At 38.6% G+C, this 25,146-nt stretch overlaps 1 protein-coding gene and 1 pseudogene across 1 annotated transcript; one reads left to right on the top strand and one right to left on the bottom strand.

Annotated features, from left to right (window-relative positions):
• Window positions 1–4,748: 4,748 nt before the first annotated feature.
• Window positions 4,749–5,687, bottom strand: LOC101403730 (olfactory receptor 7D4-like; annotated as a pseudogene).
• Window positions 5,688–21,916: 16,229 nt separating this feature from the next.
• Window positions 21,917–22,889, top strand: LOC106803913 (olfactory receptor 7E178-like). Its single transcript, XM_014796906.2, is given in 2 exon segments — window positions 21,917–22,473; window positions 22,475–22,889. Coding segments are annotated over 2 exon segments (879 nt in total). The 5' UTR covers window positions 21,917–21,931; the 3' UTR covers window positions 22,812–22,889.
• Window positions 22,890–25,146: the final 2,257 nt, after the last annotated feature.

The following is a 25,146-nucleotide window of genomic DNA, read 5'->3' as shown; positions in this document are numbered from 1 at the left end:
ATTTTCCCAACCTGAAACTTTGTCCTCATTGAACACTAACTCACCATTCCCCCTCACCCAGGTCCTGGCACTCACCTTTCTTCTTTCTGTCTCTATGAATTTGACTCCTCTAATCACCTCATATAAGTGGAATCATATAATAATGATCCATTTGTAACATCTCAATTTTTGCTTTTCAAAACCTGAACTTCTGATGTTCCCTGTCCTTCCCAAATTTGTTCCACCACAGTCCTCCCTGTCTCAATGAATGCAATTCCATTCTTTCAGTTGTTTAGGCTCCAAACCCTGGAGTCATTCTTGTCACCTCTCCTTCTCTCACTCCCATATGTTACCTGGCAACAAATCCTCTTGACTCTACCTTCAAAATATAGCCCAATTGAGCACACCTGAATTATTTTACTACTATCTCCCCCAAGTCCTAGCTACCTATAGTTCACCTAGCCTGTGAGAGTCAGTTCTAAGCAGCCTTCCTCATGCTGTACAATCCTTTCTCAACCCAGCAGACAGAATGATTTTTATAAATCCTAATCATGTCATGTGCTGCTCAAAACCTGGCAATGACTCTCCACATGACTCAGAGTAAACGAAAGAAAAAGTCCATCAATGACAGATAGATCCTCACTGATCAGGCTCTGATACCTGTCCTCCTCTTCTATTGTGCTCCCCCTCACTGTCTCTGCTTCAGCCACATCCCCCCAGGCCACCTACCACCTCAGGTTGTTTGTATTAACCTTACCCTCTGCCTGACACACTCTTTCCCCACATATGCACCTAGGTCATTCACTGCCTTCGTAAATGTACTTTCTAAATGAGATTTATTAAGACCATTGTTTATACCATGATACATAAACTCCCCACACTCCCGATTCTCTTATTCTACAGAGTTGAACCTAAAATAATGACTGATACACAGTAAATACTCAGCAAAAATGGGTTTGATAAATTGACCAAATAAATGTGGTTCTGCAGGGGCTGCCAGTAACATTGTCTCCTGACCAGAGTTGATGGGTCCAAGGTGGGAAGCAGAAATGATTGTGTCAGTTAGACTCCTTTTCTGAGTTTTTTTTTTTTTTTTAGACATGAGGAGCTAAAATAAATCCAGTTCCTCTTTAGTAGTGAAGCTACTAAGTGTGAGTTGTGAGAGCTGCTGGTTTCTGAGTCTCGTTCCATGTGGAGGTGGGAGTCAGAAAATAAAGCTGATAATCTGAATGGAAATCTTCATAGTGTTTGAGCCCCTGTATCCAGTGTCCAGCTGAGCTTCTGCTGAACTATGTTCAGATGAATCAGGAAATTCTCTTCTATCACTTGCTACCAAAGCCAATCTCTCCGATGCATGCTTATATTTATGGGAACCAGGACCATGAGATGATCATGCCCAATGAAAATCCACAAGAAGTGTCATAACAGACCCTCCAGCTTCTCAGCTCAATGCCTTATCAATCAATTATTGGCCACTTATAACTCAGACGTCTCTTACGGCAGATTTAATAATAGCCTCCCAAAGATATTTGAACCTGTGAATATGTTACCTTAGGTGGCAAATGACACTTTGCAGAGATGATTAATCAAGGATCTTAAGACAGAGAGATTTTCCTGAGTTATCTAAGTGGGCTCAATGTAATCATAAGCATTCTTACAAGAGGAAGACAGGTGGTCTAGAGAGAGACTTAGAGATACTATACTATTGAGTTTGAAGATGGAGGATGGGGCCACGAACCAATGAATGAAAGAAGCCTCTAGAATTTGGTAAAGACAAAGAAACAGATTCTCCTCTAAAGCCTCCAGAAGAAAGCTTCCCTGATGACACATGTTAAATTTCTGACCTCCACGATTGTAAGATAATAAATTTGTGTCATTTTAAGCCACTATACTTATGACAATTTGTACAGCAGCAAGAGGAAACTAATACATCTTTCTTCCAAAATCTACTCATCATATTGCTACTGTTTGAGTCAGGTCCCCATCGTTTCTGCCTTAGACTATTTCCAGCCTCCTACTGTTCCTTCTGCCTCCAATTTCTCCCATTCAGGGCAATCCTAAAGTCCTTATACTATAAGCATGGTTATAGCATGGCTCTGGTTCTCACTTGCTTATAAAATCATTAGTGTGTCAAATTAGACTCTCAAGGGTCCGTCCTGCATCCATGTAACCTATCTTATTTCTAATAATTCAGCCATAAATTTCGTATATCTCTCAGATATCTCTCATTCTTGAATGTCATCCAAATATACGCTCCAGTTAAGTTTTGACTCATTATTTGTTATTCAACATTCAAGTATATTCTCCTTTTATAAGCTTTTCCTGAATACCAAGTGTTGCCCAAGATGTGGGAAAATTGGACCTTCATGCTTTCCTGGTGGGAATGTAAAATGGTGCAGCCACTTTGGAAAATAGATGGCAGTTTCTTAAAAATCTTAACATAAATTTACCATATAGCCCAGTAATTGCACTCCAAGGTATCAAACCAAGAGAAATGAAAATGCATTTCAACACAGAGACATGTGCGCAAGTATTCATAGCAGAATTATTCAAAGTAACTCCAAACTGAAAATTTCCAAATGTCCGTTAACTGGTAGCTGCATAAGCAAAATGTGGTATATATATACAAGAGAATACTATTCTGCAATTAAAAGGAGCAAAATATTGATACATACTTCCACATGGATGAACCTCAAAAACATATACTAAGTAGAAGAAGCCAGAGAAGACCACATATTGTATGATTCCATTTATATAAAACATTTATAAAAGAAGCAAATTTATGGAGACAGAAAGTAATAAGTGTTTTCCTAGGGCTAAGGTGCAAATGAGAATTAACCGCACATGGATACAAGCATATATTTTGAGATGATACACATTTTTTAAACCTGGGTTATGGTAACAATTGCATAACTTTATAAATGTACCAAAATCATTGAATTTACATTATCATGGGTGAATTTCATGTATGCAAATTATACCTCAATAAAAATGTTAAAAAGTAATTGTCTAAAGAGTTTTTCCTGGAATTACTCAAGGTTAGTTGAAAACTGCTACCTTTGTTTTCCACAGGATCTATTACACACCAATATTATTATGCTAACCCCTCTGTATTTCAATCATTTGTATCTCTCTGGTCCCCTCCTCAATTTGTACACAGTAGACAATAAATGCAAACTGGATTAAACTTAATGGAATAAATGTGAACTGAGGCTACATAAAATAACTCTATCACCTCTAGCAAATTGTAATTTTTGAGTAATGTTGCAGTGCTTGCCACGTCTCTAATAATTAGTCTCTTTTTTTATCTCAAAGTTCCTAAATCCTCTCAAGATATTGTCTTGATATGTGAGTTTCTATCACCTGTGTTAGTTTTGGTTCCCACAGAAGCAGACTCTGAGCCAAGGGTTCATCTACAAGCACTGTATTGGAAAGAGCAACAAATGGACGGGAGACACGAGAAGTGGACACAAGAAAGAAAATACATCCAATAAATTATGCATTATGTCAGCTACCACAGGAAATGAGCAGTTTCATCCTGTAGGGAAATTCTCAAAAATAATACAAAATCCACCCTCAGAATTGTCTCAGGTATAATGTCAAGGAGACGGTATAATCCACACATCTTCCTCAAGAGTTGACTCTCATGGGGCATAATTTCATGTCACCTCTGCCACCACATATTGAGCAAAGTAGGTCCAGCTTGCACTGGCCATTGGCAGTCTTGTAATGAAGATAGTAAGAGGATCCCAGAGAACATGTGAAGAATGTTGTCACCATCTACTACTCCATCCTTCCCTGCAGACTCAATTCCATCAACATTCTTCTCAAAAAGTGATCTAAGCTCTCAACACCTTCCATATGTCTGTAACCATGATTCTAATGGCACCTCCAGAAAATCCCAGAAAAAAATGAAACCACATGAGAAAATAATTCTGATTCAATTGTATTCATTAGTACATGTTTTAGGATCTTAGAGGGTGCATCTCAAATTGTAATAATGGGAAATAAAGGTCAAATAAAATAAGGAAAGGAAGAAAAGAAGGAAGGATCACAAAGAGTGAAGAATATCTCAGAGTTATTCTTCATGGTATATTACTATGAATCATCAGAAAAAAACAGTTTTTAAATCTACATTCCTACTTTGAAGTTGAAAATCACATCACTGTTCTTATGAAAAATAGGATAGCAAAGTCAGTGTCAGCTAGCCAGGTTAGAGTCCAACTCAACCTCAGTCTCTTCTTTTGAAAAGTGGAGTGAATGAGAGAAAATATCCCCCCAAAAAATGATTTCAAGATGAAATAAAGTCATACATGTGAAGAAACAAGCACAGTCCTGATGTAGTAAGCACTTCTTATGACTACTGTGTGATTTTCATTCCATTTCTTGTGGAGAAAACAAACACACAACCAAATGAAGGTGAAGAGCATCAATGTTTGAGAGGATAATTTTGGGGATACCATGTCAAGATTTGATATGATAATCACTTTAAACCTAAAGTCAGAAACCTTAAGAATTGCTGCCATAAAGCTGAATAAACGTGGAACTTTATGGACAGCATATAAGCAAGAAAAGTCAAAAGATAATTACTGAGGGAGTCATTGAGGTGCAAAAATACGAAACCGAATAAAAGTGAAGTCACAGGTGTTTGGGTAATTGAAAAAAATCAAGAATGTATTTTAGGGAAGGAAAAGAACCAATAGATTTAATTTTGCAACATTTGCCTTTGGGGCCCACAATGTCTACTATGTTCTGAGTCCAGCGACCCATCACAGACAAGAGGCTGCTTGGTGGAGGAACCTCCCCAGGGCCCCTGCACATCCTCATTTCTCAGGCTGTAGATGAAGGGGTTCAGCATTGGGGTGAACACGGTGTACATCACTGAGGCAATCGAGCTTCTTTGGAAAGAATGGGTCACAGCAGAACTGAAGTAGACCCCCAGGCATGTCCCATAAAACAAGAAGACCATAGAGAGGTGAGAACCACAGGTGGAAAATGCTTTGTATTTTCCTCCTGCAGAGGACATCCTCATTAAGGAGAACACAATCTTAGAGTAAGAGTAGATGATCCCAGAGAGAGGAAACACACACAGCAAGGCAGTGGCCACATACAAGAAGATGTTATTGATGAAGGCGTCAGAGCAGGCTAATTTGAGAACCTGAACCAGTTCACAGAAGAAATGTGGAATTTCAGCACCTATACAGAAGGTCAGCTGCATCATCAGTAGAATATCAAGCAAGGAGACACATAAAATGATCGACTAAGACATCAGAACCAGGAGGCCACAAAAGCGTGGGTTCATGATGACCATGTAGTGCGGGGGGTGGCAGATGGCCACAAACCTGTCATAGGCCATCACACCCAAGAGGCAATTATCCATTCCAGCAAAAATCGTAAAAACAATATACCTGAGTGAGGCATCCTACATAGGAGATGTCTGTGCTCTGTGCCTGGATGTTCACTAGCATCTTCGGCATGGTGGTGGAGGTGAAGCAGATGTCTACAAAGGACAGGTTGGAGAGGAAGAAGTTCGTCGGGGTGTGGAGCTGGGAGTCAGAGCTGATGGCCAGGATGATGAACAGGTTCCCGAGCACGGTGACCAGGTACATGAACAAAAACACTCCAAAGAGCAGGGGCTGCAGTTCAGGATCCTCTGAGAGACCCAGGAGGAGGAATTCTGATACTTCCATGTGGTTTCCTGATTCCATGGAGCTGGTGTGTCTTCTGAGAAAGGCAGCAAAAATAATGTTCAGTGAACATCCAACTGGTACCTGAGCTAGTCAGCACCTTTTGATTCCACCTTTGCAAGGACATCCTTCTCTTACTATTAGTCCTTCCAATGACAGTGATTTCCTCAGTCCAGTGGTAGCCCATTTCCATCTGAAATGTGTGTAATCATTCAGACTTTCTTTGATTTAGCAGAAATCTCCTTTTATCTCTTACTCATTGGTTCAAATTTTCCTATTTGAGTCTATGGACATAAAGCAATTTCTTCTTTGATATGACTTGTCCAAAATAATTGAAGACAGTCAAGGTATTTTCTTTGATAATCGTCATACTGCCTTCATTCTAATATGTGAGTTTTCAACCCAAACAACCTCAATTCTGTGACCTGATGCTTCCTATTCATGTTACAGTTAACTCACATGTGCCATTTTTTTTAAATGTCAAGCGGAACATATGTATTGATTTTTTTTGTTGTTGTTGTTTTGTTTTGTTTTGTTTTTTTGTGAGGAAGATCAGCCCTGAGCTAACATCCATGCTAATCCTCCTCTTTTTGCTGAGGAAGACCGGCTCTGAGCTAACATCTATTGCCAATCCTCCTCCTTTTTTTTCCCCCAAAGCCCCAGTAGATAGCTGTATGTCATAGTTGCACATCCTTCTAGTTGCTGTATGTGGGCTGCAGCCTCAGCATGGCCGGAGAAGCGGTGCGTCAGTGCGCGCCCGGGATCCGAACCCGGGCCTCCAGTAGTGGAGCGGGCGCTCTTAACCGCTAAGCCACAGGGCCGGCAATGCCACTTTTTTTTTTTTTTAATTCTAAAAATGTAGTTACTACTATTATATTCTTTGTGAGGTTTAGAAATGCCTTTGTGCACAGTAAGATCTTAGTGAATGAAAGCTATTATTATCATTATAAATCTGTTCCTTTTATGATAACTGTTTTTGATATATACCTTTCCCAAAGTACAGTATAGAGATGTGATTTAGAAAATGGGATCTTGAATCAGACTTACTAGAATAGAATTTTGACCCACCAACATACCACCTGTGTGACCTTGACAAAGTTACTTAATCTCTCAGCTGCAGATACTTCACCTCTACAATAGGAATAGTAAATTCTCCTTACATTGTAAGACTGATGAGTGAATTAAATGGGATGATGGATATAATTTTTCTTTTGATTCCTGTCATATACAGTGGACACTTGACAAATGTGAGCTTCTGTTCTTAACTTCACAAAAAAATTGATTTTGCCTGGCTATCATTATCAATATTCCCCTTAAACTGGTACAGCCACTAAAGATGGATTCTGATCATTATAAACAAAACACGTTTGTTACCTCTTTTGACTGCCATGTAGCAGTTCTAATTAGTGGAGATCTTTATGGCTCCCTCTTTCAGAGACTGCCTGCCAGGTGGATTCTTCCAAGAAGAGGGAAGAGCATGTGGATTACGTGGGTAAGAGGAGGGAACAAAATCACAAAACCATTTAAATGAAATACAAAGTGTGTGTGCTCATGTGTGCTCATGGGTACATGCTCAGAAATAGGGGTGTGTTGTATTAACAAATAGCGGATTTCTTTGCAAAAAATAATATGATTGATAGATTTGATAAAAGTATTCAAAGTTTCTATAAATTAAATCATGTTAAAAACTGAAAGGCAAATTTAAGATTTGATTATAAATCTTTACATTCTCCATGATAAAAATAAAAGTCCGTGTTATTAGCGCCTAGAAAATCCTAATTAATTAAAGAGAGAAAAAATCATTGAGGACCAATTTAACCTGGGGAGGTGGATGGAAAAGGCTTCTCTGAAGTATGGATATTTGAATTGTGTGGGAAGGATGGGTAATTGTAAACCAGGGGAAATAAGGAAAGGGCAAGCACTTTGGGCTGAGAGAAGTGAATTCATGTTTACCATGTGGGTCAGTGAGCTTGGGAATGGAAGGGATTTGAGAGACCAGTGAGATGGAGAACAGAGAGCGAGGGCCAGGAGGACAGAGTGGGGAGGCCCACAAGTCCAGCATCCTATACTTTTCTTTGATGTGCCTCTCACATTGGTAAGTTTATGATCATTTGTGGGTCAGAGGATGTGAATGTTTTTGCTCACCATTATCTTTCCAGGGACTCACAAGGTGCCTGGCACATAGTAGGTGCTCAACACATGCAAATGTTACACGTAAAATAAAGATTGAGACCCAAAGCATCAACTATGACGTGAAAAAGAAATCTTCAACCTCACATATGCCTGAATATAGACACAAAATAGAATAATGAAGTTACATCAAGTGCAACTATGTCTATTTTAAGAGAACAGTACATCTTGAATAAGTAATACCTATATTCGGAATAGGAAGCCGGTTTAATATTGTGATGTTTGTTAACATAATTCATCACAAAAATACATCAATGAATAAAAATCATAACCATAATCACAATAGAAAATGCATTTCAGAAAATGTAACAGCCGTTACTGTGGTTAGCAGCCTGGACAGAGCCTCTTGCTAAATGGGGAAATTAAGGACAATTTCTAAACCTAATAAGGAAGGGTTGTTTTAATCTAGAGCCAAAAGGATATTCTAGATTAAAACACCAAAATAACTGTGTTAAATTCATGAACAGACCAAGGCAGTCCACTTCAATCACTCGATAGTTTCATGAACATTTGAAGAGACTGGTAAGATGAGAAAAGGAAATTGGCCTGAGTTCCAAATGTCAGGAATAATTACAATAATTGTAGATGATATTGTGGACACTAAAGTGAATCAACAACAACAGTCAATACAAAACTATTAAGTGCTATCAGTACGTCAAATCTGCTGCAAAAATAGGGAATATAATAGAAAAATCCAATCATATGAAGAATAAAATAGACAATACTTGGTGCATCATAGATTTACAGTGAGTAGTTAGTGAATAAATGATTGGAAGTAGGAAATCCAACAGGAGTCTACAATTATGGGAGTGAGTCCAGAAGACATGGAGATTCTCTAGAAAACAGCTTCCCATTCCTAATATAGGTATTACTTATTCAAGATGTACTGTTCTGTTTTTATGGCAGAAAGGCTCTAGATTCCAAAAAGGGAAAGAAGGAAACAGAACAAGAGCTGGAAAAGACTGGGTTCAGTGGAAACTAAAGCACCTTCAAAGTACAGAGACTTCACCATCATAGGCTAAATAAATGTGGGACAGTTCCAGTCTCATTACTCTAGAGGGAAAGCCCAGTACCCATTTTCTCTCCTCTTTTCCTTCTTACTCCACCAGCCCTCACCAGGACACACTGACCCTCTCTGATGGTTATCACTGATGCTTTCTATTCTCTGAGGTCTGTCCCTGGGAAGCCCAATTGGGTGTGCACTTGGCTGGGATCAGAGAATCATATGTAACGGACAGCAGAAACCCGTTTAAAGTTTCCAGCATCTCAAGGGTTGAATTCTTAGAGCTCCTCATTAAATAAATTGTTCTATTGACATTTTTCTCTCCAAATAATTCAGCTCTGGTGGAGTACAAAGATAATGGAATGGAAAATTTTCAGCCAATTTTGTGCCTGTGCAAGCAGCAAAGGGGGGAAATGAATTCATTTTTTTACAAGGAGAAACTCTTCTTTCTTTGATTTGACTGAAAAATTACAAGGTGTCCCGTAAGGAAAGTATAATTTCTACAAGAACAAAACCCAGGAACTAACTTTCTGTGATGTTCTTTGCTTTCAGAATCTTAAGAGATTTTATGGATCACTTGGTGTCCAAAATGTCATGGAGGCAAATAGGTCCTTTCTGAATAAAAGCAGAATGGTTAATAATTTTGGTTTTATTGAAAGGAATAATGAAATAAAGATGGAAAAAAATCTCTTCACATTTGCTGCTGACATAGAGGCCTTCATTAATATTAGAGAGGGCTCCAATTATTACCTCTAAATAGAGGAGCAGTGCAGAAATAATCCAGATAGAGTGGGTTGAAGAGTGAGTATTGAGGCAACATAGGTGGCAAATATAAATCACCTATACAATTTGTAAGGGAAAGGAGGACACAAGTAAAACACAGGCTAAAGGGAGTATTGTGAATGGGAAAGTTAAATTTTTTTAATTGAAAATAATGGAACAGATTTAATTTCAAGGAATGATCATATTTTGTGCAGGCATTTGAATACACAGGAAATGCTGACTACATAATTCACAGGATGCAGTATACGCTCTAACTCAATGACAATCATAGTGTACTGTATCTCCAATTTAGAGAATGCATGGGTCTTTAAATCAAGGGTTGGAAATAGATGCAGCCTCGTCTAACATCACTCCCAGTGAGCCACGTGGGGAGTTTGTGCTTCAGGTCTCCACACTTCTGACCTCTGCAGGTTTAGAAGTCTTGACTCCTAAAGGGGTAACAGTTCCAGAGAAATGACAAAAGTGCCAGTAAGTTCAAGCCATGCTGCTACCTGGCACTTCAGATCCCTAATGCCAAGAAGAGGAGCCATCATCCTGACAGGTGTAATTGACCCTGGTCATCAATATTATTGTGTGACCATGACAATGGGCATGCCCTGGTACCCTGATGTTCTCAGCCAGTTGCTGGGAATAACCCAGGAGCAACCTCAGTGCAAACACAATGGTGGATGCAGATGGATGTTGGTCAGATATGCTCGTAAGTGGTGGATATCTGACTGCTGTGACCTTGGGTGAGGCAGCTTCCTTTAGCTGAGGGCAATTCTCAAAGAGGGCTGAGGACTAAGGGCTTAGGGCTCTCACATGGCTGCACTACCAGCAACTGATGAGTAAGCCCTTAATCCTGAAGGAGAATCTGGGCAATGCAGCACAGCAGTCACTAGAGTCCATCCCTAGGGACATTTGGATCATTTTTTAAGTTGAGATATAATTGACATGCAACATTATATGAGTTTCAGGTAGACAGCATGATGATTTGATATTTGTATATTTTGGGAAATGGTCACCACAATAAATCTACTTAACATCCATCACCTTATGTAGTTAACAAATTTTTTTTCTTGTGATGAGAGATTTTAAGATCTATTCTCCTAGCAACTTTCAAATATACAATACAGTATTGTTAACTACAATCACATGCTGTACATTACATCTCCAGGACTTATTAATTTTATAACAGGAAGTTTGTACCTATTCGCCACCTTCACCTATTTCTCTACTCCTTCTGGTAACCACCAGTTTGTTCTCTGTATCTATGAGTTTGTATTTTTGTTTGTTTTTAAGGCTGTCTTTATCAATATGTTAAAGAATAATACACCATGGGTCAATAACGCTCATCCCAGGAATTTAAATATGCTTCAACTTTAGGAAACTTATTTACATTCCTTTATTGCATAAATATATCAATACAAAAGCTGGCAAGTTCAATAGGAATCAAAATCTACTTGATAGTTTTTAATAGCCTTTGCTGCAAATGATGGTGTGTATGTGTGGGGAGATGCAGGCTCTCAAAGTAGGAAAATAAGGATATCTCTCTCAAATGATAAGTAATGCAGATTTTTCAATATGAGATAATATTCAATTGAATATGTAAGCATTTAGAAATGACAATTAAAGAACATGCAAGAATTGTTGCTGTGGGGTTTAGAATTTGTCACCTCAAAATGTGTCTCTTGGGCTTTATCATTTTTAAGAAAAAAAGATTTGGAAAGAAAATCTTACCTTCCACCTAACCTCCTAGAAAGATTTAAGACAGAAGGCCTGATTCAGGAAGGAGCTACCACCATAGATAACTATAATGGTAGACAGGGAGGACCCTAACAAGGTCCATTTGATCCAAGTCCTCCCCATATCCCACTGTCTTTACAAGGTATAGCAAACATTTGTGTACCAAACATTTGTTTTTTCATCCCCGTGTAAATTGCCTTCTTCCTCTTTGACGTCTCAAACCACTACCTCCCTAACATCTTCATTTCTCTTTAGCTGAAGATGGTATTTGAGGTCACAGCTTCAGGCATTTTCATGAGTTACTCAGTTTTCCTCTGTTTCTCTCATGTATACATGTTATTAAATTTGTTGGATTTTCTCCTGTTATTCTGTCTCATGTCAATTTAATTGTTAGACAAGCCAGAAGAAACTGAGGGGTAGAGGAATATTTCTTCCTTCCCTACACTGCTATGAACCATAAGTATTTAATTTTATTCTGATAATTCAAACAAATGCATAAGATGAGAAAAGAAAGAGGACAAAAGCATTGTAAAGTCAAAGACAAATGTATCATTATTTGAAGATAAGATTTTGGAGGTGGAAAGTCCTCAAATCTCTGAAGATGCAACGCCATATGGGTCCTTCATCATCTATTTCAACAAAGCCCTAGGACTGTTGTTTTCAGATTTTAGCGATGCATAAGATCCACCTGGATAGCTTATTAAATGTAGATGGCTGAGCCTGATCCTGGAGTCTCTGATTTAGTAGATCTGTGATGAAGAACAACTTTTTGCATGTCCAACAAGCTCCCAGGGGATGCTGAGGCTGCTGGTCTGCAGACACTTTGAGAGACACTTACTTGTGTTCTGAGTACTCTGATCCAATAAAAGTTTCCCCTCCACTATTTTCATCTCCCTTCCACCACCCCACCCCCAGCCTTTGCTAGGATACATTGGCTCTTTCAGATGGCATCATGGAAACCCCTTTTGGCCCTGGCTCTTTCTCCTACATTGACTTTTCCACAGAAAGTACAGGGAGATGCCCCAGGCAGGGAATTCATAACCCATATCTCTGGGAGGCCCAAGATAGTTTACCTTGGGGACACTGAGAGCTTATTTAAAGTTTCCAGGACCTTGGGGGCTGAATAATCAGAGAGCCTCATTAAATACATTGTTCTATTTTCATTCTACTCTTTAGAGAATCAAGCTTCCTTGGGGTAGAAGAAGAAGAGTAGAAACAAAGCTTTCTGCCACTTCTGTTTCCCTGAAGATAGCTGCGGAGAGAGGCAATTTTCTTTCTTCCAATTATTTCTTCTTTATTAGGTACTTTCAAACATTTGCAGTCAACAAGATCATTCTCCTGGAGATTAAAAAAGTTTCTTCATCTTCCTTCAAAGAAGTCTCCCAGCTGTCCTTAAGATACTGTCCAAATTCTTGCCTCCCCTTCACACAACCTAATTTCAAAATTAAGGGTTTCTCCATGAGGGATTTGTTAATGTTACAAGAAGCCCTATAGACTTGACTCTCACAATGCCTTTGTCACAAAAATGAAATGCATGAGAAGGTCCCTATTTTCAGAAGGAGAATGCAGCCATTAGTGACATTCCTATTGAAAAACCAAGCATTTTTAAGAGTGGATATATCCCTTAAAATTTTGATATGAGGCCACTGAAGACCTCAGGGAGATCAATTGTGATAGAGGTTGAAAGACCCTGGATGAGTTGGTTGAAGAGAAAGTGAGCAGAGTGGAAATGGTAGCTGCAATTATAGACCAAAGTCTCCAAAAGTTTGGTGCAATACCTAAAATGGAGCATGGGTCTATGAGAGAATTTCATTCTCATTGAAAGAAATGGGAATGTGGAACATTCCCTTGACTTTGGAAATTATAACATTGCATACAGATATTGGAATATGTAGGATAAAGAAAGGATAAGGGACAGTGCAAGTTCTCCCAAAAGTTAGGAAGGGATAGAATTCAAAGTTCAGGTGGAGATTTTAAGAGGCAGGTATTAAAAAAATTAATTATACAAATAATTATTTAATTACAATGGTGACTAATTTTGTGATGGGTGGTATCATGTCCAATGAGAGCATATATCCAACGGGGCCCTATAACTGAGAACAGAAGGATCATGGGTAGGAGTCAACCCAGCATCAGCTTGTCTTTCTAACTCCCAACTCTCTAAGCAGAACGTTTTCCCTTTCTCTGTACAATTAGTTGATTTATGCTGCCACCTGTGATGCCCATGATCACCAAACTGACACATTTGACCTCTGAGATACAGCCCAAAAGGGTGTTCTGTACGGCCCTCACCTCAACCTTTCCAAGATTCAACTGATGTTTTATCCTCCCTAAAATGTTGCTTTTCCTGTTATCCCCATCTCTTTGAAGCTACCACCATCAACTCTGGCACCCACGGAATTGTTATACTCCAGTGGTTCTCAATCAGGCTGACTTTGCACTCTACAGGTCATTTGGCAATGTCTGGAGACATATCTGATAATCACAAGTCAGTGCTGGTATCTAATGGATAGACTACAGGAATCAGTTAAAAATCTTACCATACACAGGACAGCCCCTCACAACAAATAATTGTATAGACCAAAATCTCAATATTGTCATGGGTTAGAAATCCTGAAAAACATGTTGAAGACTAATGTTAAAATGTTTACCTAAACAATCTCAACCTTTCTCTTTATTTTATAATGATACTGAAAATATTATCTGAAAGATCTCACAATCTTTCTGCATTATTTGTGCTACTTCATCTTTTTTATTGTGGTTAAATTTATATAACATATAATGTACCAGTTTAACCATTTTTAAGTGTAAATTCTATATACTCGGCATTAAGCATACTCACATTGTTTGGCAACCATCACCACCATCCATTTCCAGAACTTTTCCATTTTCCCAAACTAAAACTCTGTACACATTAAACACTAACTCCCTATTTCCTTTCTTCCCCAGCCTCTGGCACCCACTGTTGTACTTTCTGTATCTATGTATTTGACTACTTGGTACCTCATATAATTGGAACCATATAATATTTATCAGTTTGGAATATCTCATTTTTGACACTTCAAAACCTGAATTTTTTTTTATACATTTTTTTTTTCGAGGAAGATCAGCCCTGAGCTAACATCCACACCAATCCTCCTCTTTTTGTTGAGGAAGACCGGCTCTGAGCTAACATCTATTGCTAATCCTCCTCCTTTTTTTCCCCAAAAAAGCAGCAGATAGCTGTATGTCATAGTTGCACATCCTTCTAGTTGCTGTATGTGGGACACGGCCTCGGCATGGCCGGAGAAGCGGTGCGTCGGTGTGCGCCCGGGATCCGAACCCAGGCTGCCAGTAGCGGAGCGCTTGCACTTAACCGCTAAGCCACGGGGCAGGCCCTCAAAACTTGAACTTCTGATGTTCCCTTTCCTTCTCAAATTTTCTCCACCCACAGTCCTCCCTGACTCAATGGATACAATTCCATTCTTTCAGTTGTTCAAGCCCCAGACTCTAGAGTCATTCTTGTTTCCTCTCTTTCTCTCACACCCATATCCTGCCTGATAACAAATCCTCTCGGCTGTACCTTCAAAATGTAGCCCAACTGACTGCTTCTCAACCCTTACACTACATTCTCCTTGGGTCTTAGCCTCCTATATCTCACCTGGCTTGCTGGAGTCACTTCCAAGCAAATTTCCTCACATCCTACAGTCCATTCTCAACCCAGCAGCCAGAAATGGTTTTTTAAAAACCTAATGGTGTCATGTGTCTTCTCAATGCCCGGCAGTGACTCTCCACATCACTCAGAGTAAATGAAAGCAAAAGTACTTCAATGACAGAGAGAGCCTCACGTGATCAGCCCCCAACACCTGTCTTCCTCTTCTATGATGCTCCCCCTCCCTCTCTCTCTACTGCAGCCACATTCCCCCAGGCTACCTCCTGCCTCAGGGTCTTTGTATTAACCTTACCCTCCCCCAGGGCACTCTTTCCCCAGATATGCACTCACCTAAGTCATTCACTGTATTCACAAATGTAACTGTTTTATGAGGTTTATTAAGATCATCCTTTATAAAAAAACACCTGCCCATAACACATTCCTGATCCTCTTATCCTGCAGAATTGAACCTAAAATAATGACTGACACATTGTCAATACTTAGTAAAAATAGACTTGATAAATTGAAAACAAATGTGATTTTGAAGGGGCTGCCAGTGATATTGTCTCCTGACCACAGTTTATTGATCCAAGGTGGAAAGAGTACATGACTGTCAATTAAAGTCCTTTTTTGAGATTTTGTTTTTACCAATGAGGAGCTAAAATAGATGCAGTTCCTCTTTAGTAGTATGTGAAGTGTGAGTTGTGTGAGCTGCTGGTTTTCCTATCTCTTTCCATGTCTGAGAAAATAAAGATGATAATCTCAAAGGAAATCCTCAAAGTGTTTGAGCCCCTGTGTCCAATGTCCAGCTGAGCCTCTGCTCAGCCATGATCAGATGAACCAGGAAATTCTCTTCTATCACTTGCCACCAAAGCAGACCTGGCTGCTAGTGCAGACTTATATTCACACGAGCCAGAACTGTGAGATGATCATGCCCAATAAAAATCAACAAGGAGGACCATAACAGACCTCCCACCTGCTCAGCTCAAGGCCTTAAAATCAATTGTTGGCAAATTCTAACTCACACACATCTCTTATGGTAATTTGAGTAATAGTTTCCCAAATACATCCATGTCATAATCTCCAGAACCCGCGACTATGTTACCTTACGGCAAAAGGCAATTTACAGAAGTGATTAAGTTAAGGATCTTGAGATGGGAAAATTATTTTTAATTATCTGGGTGGGCTCAATGTAATCACAAGCATATTTATAAATATGGGAGGCAGGAGGGCTAGAGCAAGAATTGAAGATGCTATACTGTTGACTTTGAAGATGTAGAAAGGGACCATGAGCCAATGAATGCAAGAGGCCGCTAGAATTTAGAAAAGGCAAGGAAGCAGATTCTCCTCTAGAGCCTTCAGAAGGAAAGTAGATCTGCTTATACATTTTACACTTCAGAACTCCAGAATTTTAAGATAACAGATTTCTGTCATTTTAAGCCATAGACTTAGGGCAATTTGTTACAGTGGCAATAGGTAACTAATACAACTTTCTTCCAAAATCTACCCATCTCACTGCTACTGGCTTAGGTCAGGTCCCCATCATCTCTTCCCCTGGACATTTCCACAACATGCTAACTGTTCCCTTTGCCTCCAATTTCTCCCATGCAGGATAATCCTAAAATTCTCGTATTGTATATATGATTACAGCATGGCTCTGGTGCTTAATTGCTTTTAAAATCTTTAGTATGTCAAATTAGACTCTCAATGATCTGTCCTCCATCTACATATCCAACCTTGTTTCTAATGTCTCAGCCATAAGTTCAATATATCTTCCTGATATGCCTCCTTCTTGAATGTCTCTTGAATGTTGCCCAAACCTATTCTTTAGTTAAATTTCTACTCATTTTTGTTGTTGTTGTTTTTTGTGGTAACATTGGTTTGTAACATTATATAAATTTCAGGTGTACCTCATTATACTTCTATTTCTGCATGGATTACATCATGTTCTCATGTTCACCACCCAAATACTAATTACAATCCATCACCACACACATGTGCCCTCCCTTTCACCCTCCTCCCTCCCCTCTTCCCCTCTGGTAACCACCAAACCAATCTGTCTTTATGTGTTTGTTTGTTGTTGTTATTATCTACTACTTAATGAGCGAGATCATATGGTATTTGACCTTCTCCCTCTGACTTATTTCACTTTGCATAATACCCTCAATGTCCATCCATGTTATCACAAATGGCCATTGTATTGTAGTATTCCATTGTATATATATATACCACATCTTCTTTATCCATTTGTCCCTTGTGGGCACCTAGGTTGCTTCCAAGTCTTGGTTATTTTGAATAATGCTACAATGAACATAGGGGTGCATTTATCTTTATGCATTCGTGTTTGCATGTTCTTTGGATAAATATCCAGCAGTGGAATAGCTGGATTGTATGGTAGTTCTATTCTTAATTTTTTGAGGAATCTCCACACTGTTTTCCATAGTGGCTGCACCAGTTTGAAATCCCACAAGCAGCATATGAGAGTTCTCTTTTCTCCACATCCTCTCTAACACTTGTTATTTCCTGTCTTGTTAATTGTAGCCATTCTGAAGGGAGTGAGGTGATGTCTCATTGTATTGTTTCTTTATCATCAGGATAGGTAGGGCAGTCGTAGTAGCCAAATGGGAGGGCACCAATATGCAGTTTCAGCTCAGAGGCCTATGAAGTTAATGCCTTGGTTCTGGTGGGGATCTGAGAACTCTCATTCAGAGTTCTGCTTTCCACCCGCACTGTTTCTAGCTCCTCTAGGCATCTTTCTCACAAGAGTAGGAAATGAGTCCCTCTAAACTGTCCCCTAAGCACTCCAAAATGATCATGAAGGTGATGATAAAGATGAGTGAGAGAATGATGCCAGATGATCATGTACATGATATCATCAATATTTATTAAATATTCCCACATGCTGGGATCTGGTCTAAGTGCTCCAGGTAGCTGGTTTCTTTTCATCTGCATGGTTACCCCTAAGATATATGTGCACACGTTATGATTCTTTTACAGATGAGGAAAGGATTATAGACTTTTAATGTAACTTGATCTGGGATAGAATGGGATGAAACCATGTTTCAATCATACAGTCTGACCCTGGCCAGAATTCTCCCCCTGCCAACCCAACCAGCCATGTCACTTCTCTAGTCATTCCACACAGACACCCTCTGTTCCCTGTGCTCTTCTCCTTGGAGGTTACTGGTAGACCAAAGTGGAGAGCAGTGGGTGGCACTTGCTGCATCAACTATAGGAAGGATGGCTGAGATGACAGGCAGGGATCACAGAAAGAGCTGGATCATGACAATTTAGGGCAGATGTGTCTCTTGCCTCTGCACCTGGGTTTTGCCTCAGCTGTCTACTTCCTCCTCCATTTTGTAATTTACCACTTTTCTATTTCAAAGAGAGACATAATATCAGTGTCTCAGGTCCATCCATAGGCAGGAAACCAGAAACTGTTGAAAAATGTACAATAGAAGCGTCATTGGTTAAGACCTATGTATCTGTGCCTTAAACTTTCTGAATTTTAACAGAATGAAGATGATAACTGCATGTGCTACAGAGATCCATAATGTAATTTCAAGTCCTACCTGCTCTACTTATTATGTAGTGACATGGAGCAAGTTCTTAGTATCTCTGAGCCTCAACATTGTCATCTGAGTTGATTCCTAGTTGATAGCACTCCATTGAGTAAGGACTCAATAGATAGTGAACACTACCTTTGTGATTAAATATGTGATGGATACATACAAGGGCAAAATATTTAAATATTGGTATTATTATTAATAACACTAAGCTTCATTTATATAATTCAACCAAAATATCTTTTGGTCTGATGGTTTGGTTTTCAATGGATACTTGACAAAACATTTTATTTTTGCCCCTATATGGATAGATACTAAGCAGTTGGAAGGAAATGACTGAGTCACATTCATTTCCAATTTCCCAGAACTTATATCACCTTTGGCACAGAGTAGGTAACAACTACAATAGAAAACCCCAAAATACGTTAAATGTTGAATAGACCCTTTTCTGCTTCAAGAAACAGAACACAGTCAGTATGGTTCACACACAGTGATGCTTTCTTGCCTGTGCCTTCATCCCTTTCAGGGACGTCCCATAGGACAGGAGACAAGATAAATTGGCGCTTGTTTGTGTGTATGTCGTAGATGTTCAGTAGAATCCATTATTTTCCATTTAATACTTTCTATAGCATTCAATTATTCAGAAACCATCACAGTGGTTTTCGTAAATATGAAAAAGAAGAGGCAGAGTGAGAACAGGATGGTACATTTTATTGTGTGGGCTGAGACACGTTTTTAGGATTTCTAGGGCCCTGAAACAAGAGAGCCTTCAGATTCTCTTCCGTATCATCAAATAAAAGATTATTAAAACTTTCTTAGGGTTCATTTCATCAATAAACCCACTGTTCCAATGATGATTCAAATTCCAGTTACAAAACAGCAACCAAATATTTCTGAATTTCCATTTTCCTTGGATGCCACATCTCTGGAAATGTCTATTATCTTTTCATTTCCTGATCAGGAACACTAGCACAGAGAGGTTGAGATATTTACACACACTTCTGTGAATTAGGGTAATGAACCAGCGGTTTTAGGGGCGCTTACAGCACTAATATGGTGGCTCATAGGATTTTCTATTAATAGTAATGCACTTTACAGCCCAGTTTGAAAATCTGAAATCTGGAAATATTATTCCCTATATAAGATGTGAATTTTCACATGAAGCTGTCACGGAATAACTATTATTAGATACGTGAGAATATTTCTGATTCTATGCCTTAATAATAGTGTGTAGTTTATAGCAAATGATTTTTCTATTGGAAAAAGAAGTGTAGGCAATAAATAGTAAAATCGAACTGGCATTGATTTTTACAACATAAACAACTGTCCTCCATGCACATATCATATAGAAATTCTCACCTGTATGACATAGAGAGAGGCAAAAGATCTTTCATGTGATTGCTAAATAAGGAAATGGCAAATAAAATGAAGTTCATCCCTCAGGTAATACTATGTATCAGTTAAAGTATTATATCTAGTATTAAACACTATGTTGCAGTAAACAAGGACATTTTAGATGCAATATGTCTAGTAATATGCTATTTCAGTAAATTTCCAAGAAAATCCTTAATAAATACATAAATAAATACTAACATGATGGAAACACTGACAAAAAATATACCCACTAAATTAATGACAGTGATTGTTTTCAGGGACAGGTGTATAGGGCAATGGAATCACACAGGAATTTAAAGAAAACTCAAATTTGATTGGTAATATTTCAAATCCCCATAAAATTTAAGTTTAGAAGCAAATATTATTAAATGTTATATTTTTAATATAGATGTTGGGTATTAATTATCCTAATAATGGGTAATACTAACTGGACGTTTTCTAAGTGCCCGGCAATATTCTAAGGCCTTGTTCTTGCCTCTGGCTTTACGTTGAGACCATTAAGAAACGTATGTGTAGAGATTATTATTTAGTTTGTTCCAGGCTGTGGCCAGGGCACTGGTACATTTTACAATAGCCACAGGTAAACACAATAATCAACTAGTATTGAAAACCATGGGTAGACCACTTTGTTTTGTTTAATTTAATTTGTTAAAACAACCTTGTAAGGTAAATTCAATTATTATCTCCGTTTTACCAACAGGGAAACTCCCCAGGTGTTTGATATGTCCATTTCTGTTATTTTCTCTTTTTCATTTTCCCCCAAATTAACTCATAGTGTGACCTGTCAAGGAGAATGAAAGTCAGAGTTGCCTTCAGGGAGTTGATTTAAGGAGAATTGTATATAATGAGAATTGATTTAAGGAGAATCCTCCTTGTTTCAGTACAGATTGAAGTGAGGTAGGCATAAGAATTGTGGGTTTCAGACCTGGTTTGGGGGCCATGCATGGTCCTACATTCTTCAATTGTAAATAAGAGAGTTGGACTTGATGAGAACACAGTCTTCTAATGTTTAGGATTAGAAATACATGTAAGCACTTTACCAAGTCACTACTAAATGGAGATCAAAAAAAAGTCACATCAAATATCAGATGTTTCCCAAATTTTATGTAGGGTTGGTATATAATCCTGCATAAGATGAGAACTTGGAAGAAACTTTTTCAAAAAATTTAACTGTTTTTAAAATTGTGAGGTATACTGTACATTAATGCCACTTATGGGGTCAATGATGCTTTATTATTTTGTGCATTTACCAAAACATGTTTATCAATGTTTGAAGTCTACCAGGCCAAGGTTAGGAGTTATATTTGAAAACACTTTTAAAAGACAACATAAATGTATGGGTGAACACATATTTCCATGGAGGTGAGAAATCAGAAAACGAAAGAATGATGAAAACCCAGGAAGATAACTTGTACACAATAAAAAGGCTTTCTGATTATGAACATTTGACTTTAATTTTTAGAATCCAGATAATCTAATTCTAGCAATTATACAGTTTATCAACATTCCAAATAAAGGGAATTTCTTGCACTGTATCTGAATAAAATAAAGTTGCTTCTAAGGGTCATTTAATTAGCATGATTTTTTTGTTGTTGGAGGGAGAAGGATATTTCTTGTATTTCTTTAGAAGAGTAGGCTGTATTTTATGATGTTCATGGATTTGCTATCTCTAAACGTCTTTGTTCCTATAACATTCTTCAGATGAGAATCTCTAAAGTAAGTGTGTACAGAAAAGATGAATAACAGAAACCTATGAGGAAAAGTTCTAAGAAAATTGGGTTTGAGATGCTGAGAAATATTGCGAAGATACTGGGCTGTACAACCTCACAAGTGAATTGCTTAAATCTACAATATGGACACAGAGCTGGGTTTCCATCTTGTTTCCTTTTTTTCCTACCCTGTTTTCTTGTTCAAAAAGTGTCCAAGCTACACAGAACCACAGAATCTAATACACGTCTCAGAATTCTTCCTTATGGGTCTCTCAGATGATCCAGAACTGCAGCCTGTGCTCTTTGGGCTGTTCCTGTCCATGTACCTGGTCACCATGTTGGGGAACCTGCTCATCATCCTGGTGATCAGCTCTGACTCCCACCTCCACACCCCCTTGTACTTCTTCCTCTCCAACCTGTCCTTGGCTGACACAGGTTTCACCTCCACCACCATCCCCAAGATGATTGTGGGCATCCAAACTCACAGCAGAGTCATCTCCTATGTGGGCTGCCTGACTCAGATGTCTTTTTTTATGCTTTTTGGATGTCTGGATAGTCTCCTCCTGACTGCCATGGCCTATGACTGGTTTGTAGCCATCTGTTACCCCCTGCACTACTCAGTCATCATGAACCCACACCTCTGTGGCTTGTTGGTTTTGGTGTCACTTTTAATTAGCCTTTTCATCTCCCAGCTGCACAATTTAATCATGTTACAACTTACCTACTTCAAAGAATATGGAAATTTCTCTTTCTACCATGATCCTTCTCAGCTCCTTAACCTTGCCTGTTCTGACACCAATAACATACATGTATTATGTTAGTGCCATCACTTGTTTCCTTCCTACCTCAGGGGTCTTTTTCTCTTACTACAAAATTGTTTCCTCCATTTTGAGAGTTCCCTCATCAAGTAGGAAGTATAAAGCCTTCGCCACCTGTGGCTCACACCTGTCTGTTGTTTGCTTATTTTATGACACAGGCCTTGGAGTTTACATCAGTTCTGGTGTCTCACTTTCTCCCAGGAAAGATGCAGTGGCCTTGGTGGTGCACACTGTGGTCACCCCCATGCTGAACTCCCTCAACTACAGTCTAAGGAACAGAGACATCAAAAGAGCCATGTGGAGGCTCCTCAGCAAAACAACCTAATATCAGTACCTGTGCCATCAATTTGGAGTGAAAGTTGGGAAACGCAGCAAAATTAAACATCTAGATTTGCAAATCCTACCTCTCTCATCACACTGTTTTGTAGCTCTCATGGCTTTCACTTCTCTCCATTTGCAATATCTGAATACTGCTTCTTTTGGTATGTTAGTGGGACTGGGGTGTATTACGGGGTCCTTTGTATATCATAATCACCACATGACTAAATCCTGTTATACCTATGGAGCCTTCTGTAGTTTATCATTGATGACCCAGGCATCACAGAAAGGTGAACAACTCTCTTTTTGTATATTTAAAAGTTATATCGTTCCCACAGCTCTTGTGTATTTTCCATACAAATTTCTCATTTATCAAATCTGCTTTTGCAGGTTATGTGTGAGGATGCATGTTGCTGGTTCTCAACCTTGCCTTTTATTGAAATAGTCTGGGAAGCTAATAATACAGATAACTGGGTCTCACCATGAAAGATTCTGATTTAATTGGACTGGGAAGTGGCCTGAGCATGAGGATTTTTAAAAACCCTCAGGTGGTTCTAGTGTGCAGCCAACATTGAGAACTGCTGATCTAAGTCCGATCTTTCATTCAAAGATGATCTGTATATCTTGGGTCCTAACTGCTCATGGGCAAATGCCAAAGATCCTAAAGAGATCAGAGCTTCAAAAGGAAAGATACAAAAAATCTACTGTAGCAATAGGCAATGTGTTTTCTCTATTATTCCTGACAATGTTTCTTCAAATATCTTCTCTCTCTACACCATACAGCTGGGCACATGTGCTGGTTACGAAGTTATTGTTCCTCTGCTCCAAACTCACACTTCTATTCGTTGCTTTGTGATGCTGGGGCGGGACTCTTGAAATCACTGCTGTATTTCCCATCTTATGTTCACTTTACATACTTTCAATAGTGATCAGTAAAACTCACCATGCCCTAAAAGCTCAACTTTTCTCTTTTCACCCCTCAATCCCTTGATGTGGTAGCTTCTTCCTACATTATGATTACTGTATTACCACTTCATTCTTTTTTTGCCTTTCTGCCTTCAATAACTACTTAGACAATTCTTTATATTAAATTCTCTTAATTAAAATGACTAATTGGGTCTCTTTTCTTGACTGAACCATGACTGATATTGTAACATGGGGTATAAAGGTGTGTTGTGAGGTGTCTGCATTTGGAAGATTGCAAAATGTGCCCAGGTAAATGCTATGTCTTGGTCATGGGTACACAACTGGAAAATAGGTGGTGATATCATGTTTCCAGGTGCTATGTGGCTCTCACGGTGCTTGAGGATCATTGTCACTCAAGTTATTGCAATAAATTTGTCTTTTTTACATTATTCCAGGATGATAAAGGACCATGTTGTCAGGAAAGTGGAGCTCTTTCCAGTAACAGCCTGGTTAGGACTTCACTATTATTATCTCTTCTGTCATGATAACTCAGGCTTTGGGCTCCTTTTGAGTTCCACCAGATGGGTATCCATCTCTCCTTAGAGACGTCACACATCATTTTTCTGGCAGTAGTCTTAATTCTCTGAAAAGCTGTCCATAACTAGTTTAATTTTTTTTTGCCTTTAAGGAAAATCACCTACCAACTACACTGATGAGAAACTTTAATATTAGAGAAAAGAATGCACTTTACAGAAGATGAATTCAATTCATGCCAGTTAGTGGGAGGAGATTTCATTCAATAAAAATTACAAAAATATTATATTTGCATATCCACGTATGCAAACCTAAACGATAGCCAAAGAACCTTGGTAAATGCTAAAGTAATGTTGCTTTTTTGAGTGTGTCTTTTCATTTCCAGTTTATGTTCTATTAAATTTACTACCTCTTGTTTTTATCTCACATCATCTTAAAATTCACGAAGACAAATGAATACAGGAAATTTTAAATCCAAAAACATTGTAATAGAAAATACACACCTGAGTACTAATCCTAGATTTTTTACAACACGCATGAAATGCCTTTCCATAATGCACACAATTGGTAAAATGGGAGTAAATACACTTGCATCACAAGTTGGGTTAAATTTAATTGATAGAAACAATGTGAAAATTATTTAATTAAACATTTCTTCCAGATGACTAGTAAACAAGTTGGTAGACTTACATTTCAACTTATCTTACAAGGCAGCCTTTGCTGACCAAATAAGTCAGTACTCTTTTCTGTACTATTTTTAAGTACTCTTTTCTGGCTATTTTATCATTCCGTTAGTACTTCTGGAGCAGTGGTGAATAGGACAACAGACATTATTCTGGAGGTAGATGCACCTTGTTTGCAAACAAAAGTAGAGCATTTTTGTTTGTTTGTTTACTTTTTCA

This window comes from Ceratotherium simum, chromosome 39 (genome assembly GCF_057802395.1).
Source record: "Ceratotherium simum simum isolate JZ-2026a chromosome 39, ASM5780239v1, whole genome shotgun sequence".
Taxonomy (NCBI): Eukaryota; Metazoa; Chordata; class Mammalia; order Perissodactyla; family Rhinocerotidae; genus Ceratotherium; species Ceratotherium simum.
The sequence above is the reverse complement of the archived record's forward strand: the minus strand, read 5'-3'. Positions and strand labels throughout refer to the sequence as shown.